Here is a 19,568-nt window from a genome sequence, read left to right as displayed (position 1 = left end):
ATCTAAATTTGCGTCTACAAATTGAGTTTACTGTAACGACCACGGGTTTCGGTACGGAATAGAGCAGGCATGGGACTCAGGGAATGGGGTTGAACAACACATTTATTAACTCGAACCAGGGAAAGGTACACACACAGGGACAGGGGTTACAGCGCTACACACACACAAACACACACAAACACGAAGGGGAGAGGCTGTCTCCCAGCCTCCGCCCCACTATATACAGTCCCGTAGGCACTGTTCTCAGCCCGCCTTATGCGTGCGTATGGCTAAAGCGCCCTGCGTGGCGCTACATGCTGTTTCAAGTCCTTGTTGTGGACATCAACCCAGAAATTCTAGACTAATTTACGTAAGGGTCAAATGCCTTAACAGTAACGGAGATCAAAGAGCCCAGCAGGAAACCCAGGTTGCTGCTGTAAGTGGCATTGGTTGTCCAGTAGGGGGCAGTCTCTGCACTTGCACAACCAGGTCTCTGTAGCATCCCGGCCTTAATTCAGTTGCTGGAGTTTTTAGTTGTCTGCCTGGTCTGCTGTGCAGAGGGCCTGCTGGTAGATAACCGTATCACCCACTTCACAGCCTCCTCCTGTTTGTGAAGAACTTTCAGTTCTTGTGGGATGAAAAGCGCCGTATAAGATGCAAGGGAGTTATTTTCAAGGAAACAATCAACCGAAAAACTAAGGTTGCTGCTGGAAGAGGTGTTAGTGGGACCAGCATGGGGCGCTCACCCTGCGGTCCATGTGGGCCCTAATGCCCCAGTATAGTGACGGGGACACTGAACCACAAACAGGCGCCGTCCTTCAGATGAGACTGACTCTGTGGTCATTAAAAATCCCAGGGTGTTTCTCGAAAAGACTAGGGGTGTAACCCCTAAGGGGTAAGAAGTGTCCTGGCCATATTTCCCATTGACCCTTATCAATCATGGCCTCCTGATAATCCCCATCTCTGAACTGGCTTCATCACTCTGCTCTCTTCCTCACTGATAGCTGATGTGTGGTGAGCGTTCTGGCGCACTATGGCTGCCATCTTACCATCCAGGTGGGGCTGCACAATGGTGGTGGTGGAGGGGATCCCCATTACCTGTAAAGCGCTTTGAGTGGAGTGTCCAGAAAAGCGCTATATAAGTGTAAGGAATTATTAATTATAATCATTATAACTGCAACTCGCTTCTAGCTGCTAAGCAGATTATTTCACCACAAGAGGGAGCTACTGTGTCTGGATCGCAAGCTAACTACCGCGTTCTCCTTGGCTTGTTTTTGAGTGATTATTCTGAAACAGAATTTGTCACTTTATATTTAATTAAAATAGACACGTTTACACGCACAGTAGGTGTGAAGTGGGTGTAGACGAGATTGATGACTTCAGAAACACGGGGTAAAGCAGATGTGGTGAAAATTGCTCCGAATTCATCACATTCGCAAGTGAAATAGAAGAAATAAAAAAAAATCAGATCTAGATATGTAATGTAATGTTGCTTTATTGGCCATATACAGTTTCTTGCATTAGGAATTAATCTTTTCACATATCCCAGCTTGCTCTCCATGAGACACAGACAGGGAGAGAAGCTTGGGGTCAGAGTGCAGGGTCTGTCATTTATACAGCGCCCCTGGAGCAGTTGGGGTGAAGGGCCTTGCTCAGGGGCCAAACAGAGTAGGATTCCTCTGCCAGCTGTGGGATTTGAACCAGCAACCTTCCAGTCACAGGCACAGATCCTGAGCCACAGAGCCCCCGCTCAGATATGCTGGGGTCCAGCATGTTCACATTGAAGTAACCAACTTGTTTCATTCGCTGGCTTCGATTTGTCTTCGTTTCATCACGTGCGTAACTGTTACAGTGTATAAGGACGGGTATGTTTAAGATATAATTATAAAACGGGTCAAACATTCTGAAACTAAAAAATGTTATTTGTATTCAAACAAAGTCAGATTCTCAACAGATTCTTGAGCATTAATTTACTTTTAAAGGGGAATCACTAGAACTGTTTGGTTATTTGCAAAAGAATTGCCGATCTTTGTTAAATAATTTCCGTGAATTTCGAAATTCGTGTATAGAATGAAAAGAGGGGATAAAGGGTGTGAAGGTTCTGTCTTCTGAATAATCTAGGAGCCATTCCTCCTGTTACACAATTATTTTGTTGTTTTTTGTACAGTTTTCACCACACATGTCCTGACACCTATTGGTTTCTAACACAAACATCTTTAAGACATCATAAGCCTCTAATCCAAGATCACCAGCCACGCCTTTCTATGCCCCTTAGCGAAATATAGAAAAAGATCTTCCTGTTTTTATTTGAAATCGATTAGATAGTGGTAAACACTCAACGTCCCAACATTCTCTGATTATTCCTGGGGAATTTCCAAAGTAAACATTTATATTACGTAAACACTCATCGAGGGAGAAGAAGTCGAGAGTTTAATCGTGTCTTCTCATAGACACAGGAGAGAAAGCACACAGAGAAATGGAAAGAAGATCTGTCGCAGTGTTTGGAGCAGTCTGCCTGGGCTGACTTGATTGAAAACTCCTACAAGCCTCACTTAGGTCTACGCCCAAAGCAGATCTGACCGGTTTGACAGCACTGAGCTGGGTGTGGCTGGAAGCCTGCAGGCTTCTCAAGACCTGTTTGTTATCCTACATTAACAGTTGCTACTCTCACCCATTGTTAAGAAACCTGGCTTCGAAAAATGTTGAGCTGAAACAGATGGCAGTTTCTTAATACAGCCAGCGCTGTAACCCTGTGAATTAGACATTATACCCCTTTCTTTCACAGCTGAAGTGAGGCCCCCCCAGAGCAGCAGGTAGTGCTATTTTAACGAGACTTCATCATTACATTTCTAATACGGGCGCAACACAGATTTTCTTCCTTTTATTGGAAGTTCCTAGCCTGGAGAAGCATCTGGGTTTGACTTGTAGACAGAATCATTACATTTTTATCTTCAAATTCTTTTCAGTCCTACATTGAGATCAGATCAGACTGGACGTGATTAAAATAAGAATCTAAGAATATTTACAGAGAAAAGGAGAGTGCTCAGCGCTTTGAGCTCATTTGCTTGCCAGTTGTTAATTAAATCCCTGGATCTCATCCAGTTGTTTCTTCAGAGGGGCTGGGAAGTCAGCTTTAACAGCACGGATGGGCAGCTGATGTGAAGACGTGCCTCCCGTGCTCAGGTTTAAATCCACTTTCCAGTAGTTTCTGCATGTGTTCTCTGGTTTGGGTTTCAGTGTTCATTCTTACAGTCAACAAAGTAGATAGATTTATAGCACTCACTTTTCTGCAGGACTGCCTACAGAGCCCACCAAGCAATATTGATCCTGTACCAGTTCCCATTCAGCTGTCAGACTAACCCACAGTGCAAACTTCTCCAACTGTAGTTTACTTCGTATAGGAACCCACGACGCGCCTCTGAACCCCTGCAGGCTGTAGAAAGAGATTTCTGTGCCCAATGACGCTTCGGAGAATGTCAGCCCAAGCCCAGCCCTGCAGGTACCAAGCAGGTTTTCTGCTTATATTTCATGTTACTGTACATGCTCAGGCGAGGCACTCAGAGACGAGGGCATCAGACGACACAGGTGCCAGGCGGAGACGGGCTCACGACCGGAGCTCTTTCAGAAGTGTGCTCTTGCGGCTGTGTTTCGCTGAAGATGTTCCGTTGCGGGATTGCGTACCCCCGGTGCAGGTGGATCCTGCCCCTCCTGTTGCTCTTCGCCATTATATTCGACCTCATCGCCATCTGCGCCAAGTCCGGCTGGGTCGAAAACGACTCCGGCACCGACTACACCAACATGTGGAGCCGGTGCCGAGGTCAGAACAACAATTATGACTGCAAATCTCTGATGTCAGAATGTAAGTACAACACGTTGAGGTACTATTCAAACTGAGGACCTCCAAGATAGGTCACTGTAAACGGCAGGAGAATGAAAGATGTGTCAGACAAGATGAAAATGAAGATGAAAAATGTTGCTTGGATTCAGACCCCTGAGTGCCATATTTAGTGGCAGCACCTTTGGCAGCCACTGGCCTTATTGGGTAGGTCGGCTTGGTGAATTGTTTGCCCATGCTTCGTGACAGATTTGCTCAAGGTCTCTCCAGATGCTTGAGAATCATGTACAGGCAGCAGTTCCCAAGTCTTTATAGACTCTCAACAGGATTTGACCCATGTCTTTGAGCCTCAAGAAAACTCATCACATTCTTAAGCCACTCCAGTGTAGCTTTGGCCTTGTGCTTTGGGTGAAAGGTGATGAGAAGCAGAAGTATATCATAACACTGACACCACCACAGTGGGGAGGGTGTTGACTGGGTGAAACACTGTTGAGTCTGAGTCCAACGTGACTCTTTGCATTTAGACCACAAAGTCCCAATTGTGCTACAGGTTTGGGGTTTTTCATAGGGAGTTCAAGTAGGTAGCCGTGTCAGCATACGTAGGCTGCCAAGGAACAAGTAAAGGTTTATTCCATGCTGAAAAGAGAAGAAAAGAAACACAACATTTTGAAGGTGGAGCCTTCTTCTTCTACACCTGAAGAAGGCTAACACAGCTGAACCGTAGTGAACAGAGGTGCTCTGTTGCAGGATTGGAGATGGTCAGATTGTGCTGTGACCAAGATATTGCTGATTGAAGCATATTTGTCCCATCTCAGTCATTGAACTCTAGCTCTTTCAAAGTCACTGTTGGGCTCACTGTTGCCTCCCTAACCAGTTTACTCCTTGTCCAACTGTGCGTTTAGGAGGAACAGCCAGATCTAGGCAGTGTGTGGGTGGTATATTTCCATTTCTTAATGATCAACTTCACTGTCCTCAAAAGGATATCTGTTTTTTTACATTTTTTCTAGATTTTTATAGATTTCTTCTGATCTGCGCTTAGAGCAACAGGTGCATTTATTGTGAAATCATGTGAACCATTATTATTGCAGAGAGGCCATTCAACTAATTGTGTGGCTGATTCATGCTGATTCACGTAATTTTGTGCACCTACATTAATTTAGTTTTTCCACAGCGGAGTATTTGAATTATGCAATCAAGACTTTTCCTTTTTTCAATATATTTATCTTTTTTTCTGATGTGTTGTGCTTTGAATATGTGAATTTCTGAATATAGCAAAAAAAAGTATTTACTGACAAAGACAAACAACATTATTTTTTCAGTCTATCTTAGGTCAGCCTCTGTGGCCTACTTTAAGCCATTATCAAGGAATGCAATGGAATCTACTTTTTTATATAAACATGGAGTGAATTCAGCATCCCGTTAAGAAATCGACACTGCGAACAGTGTATTCTTCTTGGGAAAAATACATCCAACTTTTTTGTGTGTGTCCTGATGACATGGTTTCAAAACAGTAATTTACATTTTAACCAAGCTTCGGCGACGTTTTAGAGAATAAAATGGACATACAGTTTTCATTGTATTCAGCATACTGCACTACGTGGACATAATATATTGCATACACCCTGGACACATAGCAGCTCCATTCATATTGAGTTTTATTCCATTTCTATTACATTATTATCTATTATCATGTAACCTTATTTTCGTAACCTTAATTTTGTGATTTTTGTGATTCTTGTGATTTTTGGGATTCTTTTGAGCTCGCAGAAAAGACATTTCATTGCCAGCAACTACTGCTGCACTGTATTGCTGTGCATTTGATAAATAATCTTTGATATGATTTGATTTTTGATTTGATAAGTAAATACCAACTCGCGTAAACAGTGTGCAAAATATTTTTGCCAAGGAATATGTGCATATTGTAGTTAAATTACCAAAAATGTTAATAATAACAACATTCATTTCTAAATATTTGGGGTGGGTGGATGGGAATCCCAAACTACCCTCTAGCGTTTCCGCGTTAGCATATGAAAATGTTGCTCTTAAATCGTCGTTCTCCACAAGCAGCCTGCGGGATTGAGTGCTGTCAGTACAGAGCTGGGCTAGATCTGGCTTTTTCCCATCATCAATAACACGAGGGTTACAAACACAAGGAGACCATTAGAGATCTGGGGCTCGCTTTGCTGCTAGGAGCTATCTGATCCGAAGAGTACCGGCGGTACGGGCGGTAGTCTCTGAGTGTCTTAATTTTACTGTCTACGCAAAACAAAAACAAGCTGTAAAACATATGTAATGTAAAACCAGACCAATCTGTGTTATACTTTTTTTAGAAACGCACTACCAAAATACCCATCGGTTAAATCAGCACACCTGTAAGTAAGAAATTATTACTAAGAGAGCGGAAAAGTCTGGGACTTACTGAAATGTCTGTCTGGAGGTTCGGGAACCAGGAAAGTTATTAATCTGCTGTTTGTGATACTGCAATTGAGAATTTATGAACACAATCATTTTATTTAGACGGAATCAAAATGTACAATTAATTCTAACTTTGTGTTTCCCTCCCCCCAAAACCATTGTGTACATTGCACATCTGCTACAAAACTGACAATTATTCGGTGTAAAATAAAAACATCATTTTCCCCCAAACCTTTGTGCGTCTTGAACAGTTTATCCCAATTAGGTGGCAGAGCGTTATGTTACATTTTTTTATGTATAGCATGGTATAAAAAATAATGTTTAGGTTAATACTTTTTAGACTACTGAAGATAAGTACTTCCGTACAATTTAATTTCCCCGTAGCGAGAGACAAGCGATCAATCCTGGATTTAAAGTTCATGTTTTAAAACACGTTTTAAAATCCCCCCAATTATATGCTCTTGCCATGAAAGTATTGAGAAAAGACAAGGTAAAAAATAAAACTAGTTCCTTTGCTGTTAGCATACTGTATGTCATTTTTTGCTGCGATCAGTTTGCTCATTGTCTAATGATTACTCAGAGCACCATAGCAACCTCATTCCTCCGCCTTCCTGTTGGAAACAACATTGATAAGCTTTAGTTACACGGCCTGGCGCTTCTTCGTAAGCGATACAGTACACGTTTGGAAAGCTGTCAACAATTCAGAAGTGGAATTAGAAAAAAAAGAAGCGTCCATAATAAGAATTTAAAAAATAAATATCAGCCCGTAATACGTTTAAATTCTGTTTGGTAGATTTTTAAGCATGATTTGCTCATTTTACCAGGGTATTTACAATAAGTTAACTTGACAAAGGAAAACTGGCGGTGGAAGGGTTACCCAAATCATGTAACCTGAGCCCTGCCCCTCGTCTAGCGGCGGGTCTGCGGAGCCGAGGTGATTATGCAGCGGATGACGCTTAGGGTGTGTCGGCCCAGCCCAGACTTGTCCTGCGGGTCTCCGGCAGGTTGCGCGCCGGGGCGAGGCAGACACACACACACACCCACAGAAGCCGGAGTATCTCGCCCCTGAGGTGCCAGGCGAAGCAGACGGAGTTTCCCCTGACAGTTTTTCTGCGGCTCTTTGAGAAGTGTGCTCTTGCGGCTGTGCGCTGAAGATGTTCCGCTGCGGGATTGCGTACCCCCGGTGCAGGTGGATCCTGCCCCTGATGTTGCTCTTTGCCATTATATTCGACCTCATCGCCATCTGCGCCGCGTCCGGCTGGGTGGAAGACGAAGCCGAGACTCACTATGCTAGTATGTGGAAGCAGTGCCGACCAATAGGCCGAAACAAAGAGTGGGAGTGCAAGTCTCTCATGGCAGAGTGTAAGTAATAATATTATTGTCAATAATAATAACAACAACAACGATGGTGATAATAATTAAAACTTCTAAATGTACTGTTGTGAAACGCAAAAAAAGAAAACGAACAGACATACGACGTCCCTAACAGGTATACTCAAGACCAAAAGTTGAAATGGATCATGTTTTAATTACTTAAACAAAACTGTTTTTAGAACATCGTCTGCCTTTTGTTTTTTTAAAAACATCGTTTTTAGTCCTGCAGTTGGCGGACTAACTGTGTAGCCATTTTGCTGGGGTCTGTGTCAGCCGGATCAGTCTTCAGGTGAGGGTGGAGATAATATGGCAACACTAGTAACCATTTTGTGTGATGTGTTTCTCTCGAAATGTGACCTTTTAAGAAACTTTTAAAATCCATCATCTACTGGTTTAGGGGATCATAGTCTATGCTGGTCCGGTTTAAAATGTAGGGGGAAATCGGACGCGTTCGTCGTTAAGATAGGCATGCTGTCTCTTTAACTTTTTAAACTGTTTCGGTCGCGGGGGGAATCTATTCTGTCCTTGTATCAGATTTCTGCTTGGAATCCTATTTCCGACACATTCCCAGCAAGGTGTATGTACTGAGCAATCTCTGCTCCTTCTACGTGGACTTACAGTAAACCGCTGTGCTACTAGTATCGGCAAAACGATTTGTCATCTTTTAACATTATGTCGTTGAACAAAGAAAGCGATTGACTAGACTGTGTAAATAAGACTGACTGCCAGTGCATGAAGCTGGACAAAGGCAGGGTGATCTGCGCTCGCCTGGACCTTGATCACTCCGTGCCGCGCCTTCCCACCGCTTAGTTTAGTTAAAGGTGCGGACACGACCCGCATACAACTCTTCAGATGAAATGATAACGTCTAACAGTCTTCTTATTCACTGCGACCGGTTTGTCTCGCCTATCGGTTGACAAGGGGAACCAAAGCGCATTTGTTATTTTAAAAACCTGCCATTTCTGGACTATAATATTTTACGTGGGTAACTGCGTCAGCCAAGTTGGCTGCAAAGGAATAAGTAATAGGTTTGTTCCATGCTGAAAAGAGAAGAAAAACACAACTTTTCCGCGGCCGAAACGTTGTGTTTTCTTTCTTCTCTTTTCAGCATGGAATAAACCTATTACTTGTTAAAATATTTTAATTTTTAAATTCAGACGGCGATGGGTAGGGTTGTAAGTGGTTCCCAAAACGAATCACGTTTTAAAAGACATTTAACAAGCTCGGGAAAGTATCGTTTAAAATTCTCACAACTGCGCGGGATGTTCATGGATTTAAATCTGCGGGTTTCTGAGCCGGGCTCGTAAGGTTTCGGCCAAGACTGCAGGAAGCAGAGCTGCACTGGGAGAATGGTCTCCGGGCGCACTCATTCCAGAGTGAAAATCTTGGGAACGGAGGCTATCCGACAACATCAAACGTGTTGGAACATTGCTAGTCTTTGCTAAGAAAAAAACGCTGCAAGACTGAAAGGTGACGCAAATAGCAACATATCACGGCTGGGCTGGTAGAACATTTATTTCTTTGAGGATCTGTCTCCTGTGTGTCAGTTCAGTGGCTGGTGTGAACAGGGTGGAGTGGCAGTGAGGGGGAATTTTCAAACCAGGTCGCTGAATAATGTAACAACTATCACAGTTACAATACTGTGGTGTTTGCGGTGTGAGGAGAAAAGAGTGTTTTTTTTCCCACTATAAGGAACAGGCCTCAGCTGGAAAGCAATTAGATGACACAGTACCTGATAGTACCTTTTGATTTATCCACCCAGCAAAAAACCTTTCTGTGGCCTGTCACTCTTTAACATGGTATGAGAGAAGAAGCGCGATCGCATTTGATTTCGGAGCATGGCAAGAGAACGATGCCTTCTGTCTCCCTTTCTAATTAAAAAAAAATCCCCTTTCTCTGATTGCATTCTGTGGCTGATAAAGCCTTTGCAGTTTGATTTGAAGCATTCGTTTCTCTTTTGGGATTTGTATGGACGCAGGCACGGGCACTTCATTGATCAGACACACACACACACAGAGCGGCGCAGTGCTGGGACTGCCCCACAGAACAGCAGGTCAGCTAAGTGGTTCACAGGCTTTTAGCCGTCTTGAAGTCTGCAGAGTACGTGATATGAAAAAACTCATTGGATCACAAGAGAACGGAGCTGTGGTAGCTCAGACAGCAAGGGTGTCTAGCTCCTGACCGGAGGGTCCCGGGTTCAATCCCAGGTAGGGGCAAGTGATGTAGCTCTAGTTCCTTCCAGATGGCTCCCAGGTCCACTCAGCCTGCTGTCCAAATGAGTACAGGGGTAGTTAATCCTTCTGGGGGTCACAGGCCGGCCGGAGCCTGATGCTGACCACATCACCTCCACCTCCAGAGTCAGATGGTTGAGAAAACGGGTGGCCCTCGCCCCCCATCCACCCCCCATGGGCCCTTATGGCCTGAAAAGGGACGTCCCTACCTAACAAGAGAACAGGTGATCATTCGTCTACTACAAGGAAACACCTGAACTTCACTTTAATTGATTCCAGGTGCTTGTTTCCATTGGCCAAGACAGTGGAACGCACTCAACAGCGTTTCCATTCCTGTGCCCTGATAGCAGCCTGCCGATACACAGCTGGGTTTTCTCACAATTGTAAAGACGTTTGCTCTGCGGAGGTAAAGAGACCCAAAGTAGATCTGGGAGCTGGAAGAAAATATCGGGACGTGTGAATCTGAGAGGGAGGCAAACATGTATCTGTGAGTTCATAGAATATCACCAGTCCCACTGGGGAAAACCAGACCACTGACAAAGTGGTCATTTTGTCTGCTTTCGTTAAACTATATTTTTTAGGGGGAATATGTGTGAAGACAAAAACACTATTATATGATTTCCAAGAGGAAACGCAATAAAGAAAATAACCTCTCAAGCTTGTGATATTTCCATATCTCTGGGCAGGAGAGACAGCTGTAAGTAACATCTTGTTCTCCAGTCAGTCATGAGCTGTAACAAACTCTCTTTCAACCACTTTCTCCAGAAGTGACGGTATCTGCTGCTAAATTTAGAGCTGTCTTTCGGAAAAACTTGGCACTACTGCAAAACAGCGAGAGAAACGAGCCTGGAGACAGATGGCAGGTTGTGATGAAAAGCAGCCCCGCAGAGTTAGGGCACAGTGTGGGGGTGTAGACTGGGGGCTCAGGCCCTGGAAAGGACACTGCTGTTGAACCCCTGAGCCACGGACTTCATTTATTTCACTCCAGTAGATGCCCTGCTCTCTAGATGGATCTCTGGGTCATTGCAAATGAGAAATTAAGTTCTATTGACTTGCCAGATTTTTTTTTTTAAATCTTGTTAAGCCAAGTAAATTTCTTTACTGAACAGACCAAAGTGGCTTAGAGGTTAATAATTAAGATTTAATTTTCTGCAGTTTATTTTTCAGGTCAGGCATATCAAGATCTGATCATTTGCAATGAGGGTAGAACAGTACAGACCTTACTGGAATAAAATAAGCTATAAAGAAAATTGCTTTTTTTTCTTTTTTTAATATTATAAATCAGCCTGCATAGTTTAAAGGCATAACTCTATACATATTGTGCACGTTCAATTTTAATGAAACATAGATTAGGAAAAATAGGGTTTATTTGGGGTTTTGAAAAGTGGGGGGCATTTGTTCTGGAGGACAAATTTAGAGACGCACCCTGAGAGCATTTTCAATGAGTATTGCTTTCTGCTTTCCTCCATTCCTTGCTTGATGATGGCGGCACAATGCCAGAGCATGGACCCTGAGAATCCTACAGGCTCCATCATAGTAACCTTGGAGACTCTTCTTCCCATAGAGGAGACATAGTTCAGGCTGCCCAGTGCAACACAGGCTGCGTGACCAGTAGCTTTTTAAGTTTGCAGTCTACTGCATGGTTCTGGAAAACATCTTACAAGAGATTAAATCTCACAACCAGATGAGGGGTAGGAGTTGCAACATGTATGGTTTGAAAAGGAAAGGCAGGAAGTGTTTTGTTTAGGAATATATGAGTATGAGGAAACAGGGAGACTTTGCATCGAAACATAAAATATATGTTAATGATGGGACAACCACAAACAGCAAACTGCTGATGCAGAGCAAGATGATGGGACAGGACTTGACATGCTGTGCCAAAATCAGGTTTTTATGATGAGAGCTGATGGTAAGACTAATCATCACAGAGGAGTGCCCTCAAAAAGCAACCCCTTGGAATGTCATGCCAAAAATACTGCTCCATTTGGAGAAAACACATTGTCAATAATGCAAACTGTTCTTCCTCAAAAGAAAATAAGCAGAAGTTTGTTCAGCTTTCCCCTATTGTCCATATGTGAGTAGCGCTCTAACCTGGTGCTGCTAGCTCTGTATTTATTACAGTTAATACTTCCCATGTGTGGACTCTTGATTAAATAATGGATGGACATGTTATGAGAATAGAAACACATTCTACACTAAGGTTAGACAAGACTAGAAATAGTGATGCAGGATGGGAGTCAATTCCAGTTGGTCAATTACAGATCTCTCTTCAATCCAATTCCTGTTCCATGATATTAAAAACGGAAAAGAAAATGGAATTATGATTCCAATTCCTGATTCTGTGCCTGACTTTGGTGGGGGGAGGAAATGTACACCACTCACCACTAACCACTCATTAAACACTACTTAATTTGATATAATTAAATAAATGTATTTTAAAAGAGTGTACATAATTCTTAAGTACATTTTAAAAATAGTATTTTATCTTGACATGAAATTCAGTTGGCGAAGGCTGGGTTTTAGTTTGTTTCTAATGTTTTCTTTACTTTTTTAGAACTGATATAACTCAACAGCCAGTGCTAGAACTGTAACTAATGTACAAAAAGCAAGAATTAAGCAAACCTATAAGGTTGGTTATTGTCATTATATTCTTGTTGAAGTCAGCAGCAGAATGTTTCTTAACTTATAGGAGGATCAGCATTGAACATACAGAGGTGTTAAACCTGAAGGCATTTTTCCAATTAGTTTTTAAAATGGCTATCTAAGGCATATTAGTATGGAAAGGTAAAGTTGTGTGTCAATTAATCCTACTGCCTAAAAACAGTAACACAACTCTTAAATACAGTATTCACAACATTATCTATTATATTATACATACAATTATTGTTGCTCATTTACCTTTGTAATCATACTTGATAATATATAATCAAATAATATATCACATGACAATATGATAATATATAATCTGGCAGCAAACCCATGTCACCCCTGGGCTTTTCATTTCTCTATGGGAAGAGCTGTGCCTGTGTCACTCAGGCAAGACAACGGGTTTGTGTCTCCCCCCTGATCTGACGAATAATTCAAGACTCATGGTTCCAATTCCACACCGTGAAAGCAATTTAAACAAAGACAAGAACCCTGACCGCGAGATCTTGGATGATTAACAAACATGCTCCTTCCCGAGTTATCCAAGTAACCAACTGCAAACCCCTGGGCAGCTCAGATACCCAGGAGCTGCTTTCCTTTACTAAACATGTTGCCTCTTGAGCTGTTGTTACTTTGCTCCTGGTCTCTCCTGGTATCATTTAAATGTAAGGGATGGGTCAATGTGCTATTTCACAAGTCTTAATTATTTAGATTTTTCTTAATATGCGTAGGTGATTTTGCAGACCATTATAAGTCAGTTTTAAGGGACTAGGGATTGAACTGTGCATTAATAAAGAGCTCTCAAGCTGCTGCTCTTGAGTCGCATCCCAGCCTGGCATGGCCCTGTGTTTCTAGGACAGGCCACGAGGGGGTCAGTGGTTTCTTCAGAGGGACGCAGTGAGTGGGCAGTCGAAGCCTGAATTCGGACTGGGGAGTTTCTAAATCTCTCTCCTCGGCCGCTAATTCTAATCGTCCGTTATTCCTTCCAGTAGGCCTGCGCTGGGCAGGCTCAGTTAACAGAGGCCCGTGCCAACAGCGCTGGGATGGGATCGTGACGGGTTCTGTGGAAATAGTGATGTGTTTGACCTCGATGTGTATCGGCCACCGAAAACATCTCTTCCTTCAAGAGCGCGATTACGGCGGCATTCCTGCCTGTACAGCTGTCTGATCTTTAGTCTGCTGCATGACACGGTCCGGCCCGGTCTTGTGTGCAGGCTGTGTTTGTCCTAAACACGGGAAAGGATACTGTTGACAAGTCTGCTCGGCCTCCCCACTGACCCGGCGTCTCTCCTGTCCTGTGTGTTTGCAGCCTGGGCCAAGGCAGTGGCAGCCCTGATGATCATTGGACTGATCGTGCTGATCGTGGCCTTCATCATATCCTGCATGGCGCTCTGCTGCAACCTGATCGTCGGCCTTCTCCCGGTCGTGGGCACCCTCCTCTTCCTCGCCGGTAAGTTCTGTCACCGCATGTTCATGGGGCATTGAGCAGGGCTATCTGGACTTGCGCTGTACAGCCACACTGGACGACCATGTGAGAAGCAATCGAATTATTATTCCTACATATGGAAAGCGCTGCAGTGTCATTCCCACAAGTTCACAGTTAATTATGTGGATGGTTTCCTACCAGTATGGTGTCTCTGGCATCACAGAACCAGGGGCTGCCTCCGCTTGGTGTGGTTCAGTGATTCCAATTAAAAACAGATTGCCTCAGGACGGAAGAAGTTAAAATATTAAAAATGCTTGAAGGACGCAAACCAGAGCAGACATGCTGAGGCATTCTGCAAAGCCTCTTGGTGGAGCTCAGCTGGATTGGAATTCCCGAGATGGACTTTTGTATATTTATTATCGAGTTGCAACCAATTGCACAGCACAAGAAGGGACATGAGATGTGAAAGTACACAGAAACAGACAAATAGCAATGCTGAGAGTGTGACTTTTAAACTGTCCTTTCTCACATAATTGTATTCCTAAACATGATATTGGATTTCATTGGACTTGACTCATCCCAGAGTTTCTAGAAAGAAATATGGGGTTTCTGTTTTGACAGCGTGGTTAGGTATCTTGTTCCACACTCCCAGAGCGTGTGAAATTATTTGATGGCCCTGACCAGGTAACCATCACTCACAGTGCTTTTATAATCTGATGGACAGACCACTGTGGGGTTTTTCTGCTTCTAATCCTGGTCTTTGATGGATCAGTTGGATTTGTGTGAATTTGGGGAGGAGCAGTGGCTCTGTGGCTTAGGCTGTGGCTGGAAGGTTGCCGGTTCGTATCCTGCAGCCGGCAGAGGAATCCTACTCCGTTGGGCCCCTGAGCAAGGCCCTTCTCCCCAACTGCTCCAAGGGTGCCGTATAAATGGCTGACCCTGCGCTCTGACCCCAAGCTTCTCTCTCCCTGTCTGTGTGCCTGTGTGTTTTGTCATGGTAATATACCTATCAAGGAAGCCACGAGAGAGAGTTCTCACCTGAGTCTTTATTTCAATATTGCAATCTTGGGAGCCCTGCTGTCACTCTGCAGAGTGCGTCAGAGACTCAACTTGCTACAGACAGCAAAGGCTTTTTATAAAGATGTTGTAATGCAGTGGAAAAATACAGCACTTTCTAAAACTTCCCCTTTCCTTAGGACAAGAAAGATACAACATAGAAACAATAATAGAGACAAAAAGGAAGCGCCAGAACATATTTTTGCAAAGCTCAGCAATTTCATTCAGCTAATTTGGTAATCTAGATAGGACGTCCTGTCTTGACAAAACTGTCTTCTGACAATCTGCATATAGCACAGCAGTTACATTTTTGTTATATATTTTCCTAAGGCTCCTTACATTTTAAGAATCAATTTACTTATTAGATTTCCATTTCAGTTTCGTGGAGAGCAAGCTGGGGTGTGCGAAAAGATAAATTCCTAGTACAAGAAATTGTATATGGCTAATAAAGTGATATTATCTTATCAGCACCACCCAATTCAAAACTCTGGTGTGTGTGTGGCCAGCACGCTGTCATCTTCATCTTCTCAGTACAAAACGCAGATGACAAAATTGTATAATCCCTCTGTCACAGAAAACATTTTTTCATTTCCATCATCTCTATAAGCAGTATCAGCATTTCTTGTTGGGACACAGTAGCAGGTATATGTGGAGTACTGTGTAGTTCTAGCGCTATAACCCCAACACAGCTTGTATCTTCACCGTTTTTAATTACAATTCTGGACGTTAAACTCAGTCATCTTCCACCACACTTAAAAAGAATAAGAATCTGGCACATGGATCAGATATAATCTACTAGACAGGATGTTTCTGAAGTCGTATTAGAAACTCCATGTCTATGGGCACTACAGTACTACCTCGAAGAGGTCCTGTCCTGCCAGGTGTGAGCCCGGGTTCGCGACAGACTCTGACCGACACTGTAGATGACTGCGATTTCAGGCTGCACCAGACACCTACAGTTTTTTCTTATCTAGGGTGAGCAGTGAGTTCCTGGAATTGAAGGGTGTGAGTCAAAAGGAGCTACAGTTGTCTTCATCCCGCAGAGCGAAACCTGATTTGATTTGGTGTCGCAATGGAAAAGTGTGTGAGTGTGCAGGGGTGATCTGGAGTGATTCATGTCCACAAGTTAAAGCAACAAACAGACCAACTGATTTGACTGTGTGATAAGCGCTCTGCCTTATCGTAAAACCGAGCCTCTCCTGCTCCCATGGATAGATGAGTTTGATATTGGCCAGAGCCGGCTAGGCACCCACTCCAGACTAGTGGAATAATACAATGTGTTCATCTTGGTTTCCACTTTTAATTTCCTCGTGGCTTCTCCATCGGGGTTTTTAAAGCTACAAGTGTGAAATGATGCGCTCATAGCACTAATGCTTTTTATTTCTCACATTGAACACTAAAAGAAAGAAGAAGAAAACAGGTCTCCCACTTTGCGTAGGAGACATCAACAGGCAGCAGTGATAAAGCATCCCTTTAGGAATCCGAAGAATCTGGTGGCTCTTACTCCGCCCCCAGTACTGACCTGTGTCTCCATTCCTGAAATGTCCGTACCAGGAGGCTGCCTGTGCTGGATCAGCCTTGCTGGGAGGCCCTCAGTGCTGTCATGAGGAATCTGTGCTGGACTCCCTTGGCCTCACACACGCCTGTCAGCTGGTAGCAAGCATGTCAGTAACACTGATGTGTGAATCCCAAAATAACAGCAGTTGCAGTCCTTCAGGGACAGCCGCATAGCCTTGAATAAGAGCAACACTGCTATCTTTTTATTCTCCAGAAAATGTGTTGTCTGGATTTACTGTTAAATAAGAATTGCCTTCTATATATTAGCCACAGTACTGGACATCTCCCGCAGCTGTAGACTTTGCACAGTACTAGAGCGTTTCAATCAGCCTGACCAAGTTATCGAGTTAGCGGCTGGCAGCTGTAGAAATATCTTTTCCTGCTGTTAATCAGCAAGATCTGTCTTAATTTTTTTACTACTAAAGAAATCCAAGTAAACAGCCATCAAGCATGAAAAAATGCTATCGCTGAAAAAAATTACCAGTGTGCTTCATAACGTTAATCTCTCACTCACAGAAAATGTGGGTCTGTTGTCTTTCTGTGGCGAATCGGGGCCGGGGGTCAGCACCGGGCTCTCTCTGGTGCTGCTCGTGACGAGCGTTTCCACCCTTCCCAACAGTGATCCTGCAGTTCATCGCCCTGATCGTCTACCCCTGCAAGTTCAGCGAGCAGTTCATCTACGAGGGCCACTACGACTACACCTGGGCCTACGGCTTCGGCTGGGGCGCCACCGTGCTCATGATCGGCTGCGGGATCCTCTTCTGCTGCCTGCCGCGCTACGAGGACGAGCTGTCCGGCATCGCCAAGACCAAGTACCTCTACGAGAGCTCGTAGAGGCCCCGAGCCTGAACTCTGCTGGGCGCCCCCCTCTCTTCACACCGACGTGTGGGCGGAGTTTGTTTTCCACTTCTCGTGTCTTTTCACTCCAGAGGAATGCGTAGTGTCTGCTCCCGGCTTCGGTCTTCGGTTCCTTGGAAGACTACAGAGTTGTTCTTTTTTTTTTAGCTGTACAGTTTATGAAACCGCACAAGCCGGTGGTTGGAAGTAGAAAACAGAATTCTTTCTGCTATTTACATCTCTATACAGGACTTTATTTTTCCTTGGAAGTGGAAAACAAATGAAACTTTTGCATTTGGAAGAATGTGCTTTTTTACATTTTTATAAATAGTCTCGCTGTGTGTGGCTGTTTTACTTAGAACCTGACATCGAACAAGCACACTGGGAAAACCAGAATAACGCTAAATAAATCCTTTATACTGTACAGGGAGGTGACTACAAAGCTGAAGAGGGTGTGAAGAGTAATACAATTTCCCTATGGTGTGCTGTCAAAAAATGCACCCACTCTTGGCAAATGAATTGGCTGGGTACATATCGCGTATAATAATTTTACAATTAAATGAAACGGTTTTCTTTCATCCACAGGGTCAATCAGTGTAAACAAATTGTTTGGAATGTTCTTATTCTGTAGATGAGATTCATTTGAACAATAAACATTTTAATAAGAGTATTTTTATCTGTTTTCTAAAACGGGCTGTACAAGGCCATACTGATAACGTTGTGCTACGCATTCTCATATCTTAGAGCATTGCGAGTTTTTTGAATATTTGCCACAAAGGCTTAGATATTACTGCTTTTTATACACAAGGCTTTTGTACTCATTTCCTAAAGAATGTTGTAGTTACTAAAGTGTTTTTTAATGTATTCCGGGGTTATAGAATAAAAGCTTTTATTAGTTTGGGGTTTTGTTTTTTGTCTGTGGTCTGAAAAATGATATACTGTAGGTTTCCAGGCATGCCAATAGTCTCTGAATATTAAAAAGAAATAAAATCAAGTTTGGCTGCATTAGTAGGAGTGAAGTTAATTTTATCTCCAGTTGGTTTTAGCTGATATGAGACCCTGCACTGATTTTCCGAGTCTGACTCTAAGGAATTGGGATGTGGCAACCAAGCTGAATCATCTTCAGAGGAGGTAAAATCACTTCGGAAGCATGTAGTGTTTCCCTGACTCTGGACTCCCCAGAAACAATGAACAGTTTCTGCAGTATTTCTGCTGCCAAGTGTTTTACAGCCCCTAAAAAACTCTGCTGCAAAGTACTGTTTGTAAGTACTATGCAAATTGTTGAAATTAACAAGTAAAGGTTTATTCCTGGCTGAAAAGAGAAGAAAAGAAACGTTTCAGCTAGGGAGTCTTCTTTGGGTGTATGAAAGTTAATTGTTGAAATTAAGTTACACATCTCTTTCTTTCTGAAACAAAGTTAGATACAGGGAAAGCAGTTTAAAACTGGCAGTATATAATTCAGTGACGTGAGGATGATCTGTATGATACAGAACTGCACTAAAATCTACAAGTGTTTTTTTTATGCTGAGGCGTAAACTATGGAGTCGCATTGAACCTGCCAGTGAAACAGGAATACTGGGGCTGGGACCCTGGAGAATTACCAGTATAAGGCAACAGATCTTCATGTAATGAACCCTGAAATCTATTAAGGCACGTAGCTTGTGAATCATTACACACATTTTCTCTTTTGAAAATATTGTTGATGGGGAGCATTTTCAGACCTCTGTTGTATAGTCTTAAAATCATTTTCTACTTGTTTTAAATGAATACATAAAGTATGTTTAGACTATTTGTTTTAAGATTTTGCCTTGCAGTGATTAACTGTAAATGGCAAGTTAATAATCTTTGAAGTTTTAATTACTGGTTAAATACTAATCCATGCTGTGTATTATATTCAAATTTTAGCAAATTTGTACTCAATTTCTTATTTCACTAATTCATTTTTATTTCCCAGATTTCAGTCCTGTTGTAGAGGTTTCAGTTTAACATGTGAAATAATTGTTTCCAACTCTGTAAAGAGATCTGGGTTAAAAAGTGTGTATTTTAATAAATATTAAAAAACATACAGTACATTCACTTACTCTGGTGCTCCATTTGAAGTTTATAAGCAAGACCTGTAGCAATGAAATTTGAAAAACCTTTAAACAGAACCTTGTCATTCTAAATAAACGAGTCTTTTAAATAACACTGATGCGTTGGTTTTTGAAAAATA

The 19,568-nt window shown here is 42.8% G+C and overlaps 1 protein-coding gene and 1 long non-coding RNA gene across 3 annotated transcripts; one reads left to right on the top strand and one right to left on the bottom strand.

Annotated features, from left to right (window-relative positions):
• Window positions 1-84: 84 nt before the first annotated feature.
• On the bottom strand, window positions 85-6,763 carry LOC148645979 (uncharacterized). The gene is made up of 2 exons (XR_015928008.1): window positions 6,234-6,763; window positions 85-4,450 (listed from the first exon to the last, which is right to left on the bottom strand). It is a non-coding gene; the product is annotated as an uncharacterized LOC148645979 (long non-coding RNA).
• On the top strand, window positions 3,459-19,543 carry perp (p53 apoptosis effector related to pmp22). Of its 2 annotated transcripts, none has more exons than XM_088610672.1 (3): window positions 3,459-3,838; window positions 13,790-13,930; window positions 17,139-19,543. In XM_088610672.1, exons 1-3 carry the CDS (start codon window positions 3,508-3,510, stop codon window positions 17,351-17,353), a joined length of 687 nt encoding a protein of 228 aa, XP_088466798.1. In that variant the 5' UTR covers window positions 3,459-3,507; the 3' UTR covers window positions 17,354-19,543. The 2 variants fall into 2 exon arrangements, with proteins under 2 accessions (XP_088466798.1, XP_088466799.1); XM_088610673.1 differs by lacking the exon at window positions 3,459-3,838 and adding an exon at window positions 7,211-7,591.
• Window positions 19,544-19,568: the final 25 nt, after the last annotated feature.

Source organism: Lepisosteus platostomus, chromosome 17 (assembly GCF_059453375.1).
Source record: "Lepisosteus platostomus isolate fLepPlt1 chromosome 17, fLepPlt1.hap1, whole genome shotgun sequence".
In the NCBI taxonomy this organism is placed as follows: domain Eukaryota; kingdom Metazoa; phylum Chordata; class Actinopteri; order Semionotiformes; family Lepisosteidae; genus Lepisosteus; species Lepisosteus platostomus.
The sequence above is the reverse complement of the archived record's forward strand: the minus strand, read 5'-3'. Positions and strand labels throughout refer to the sequence as shown.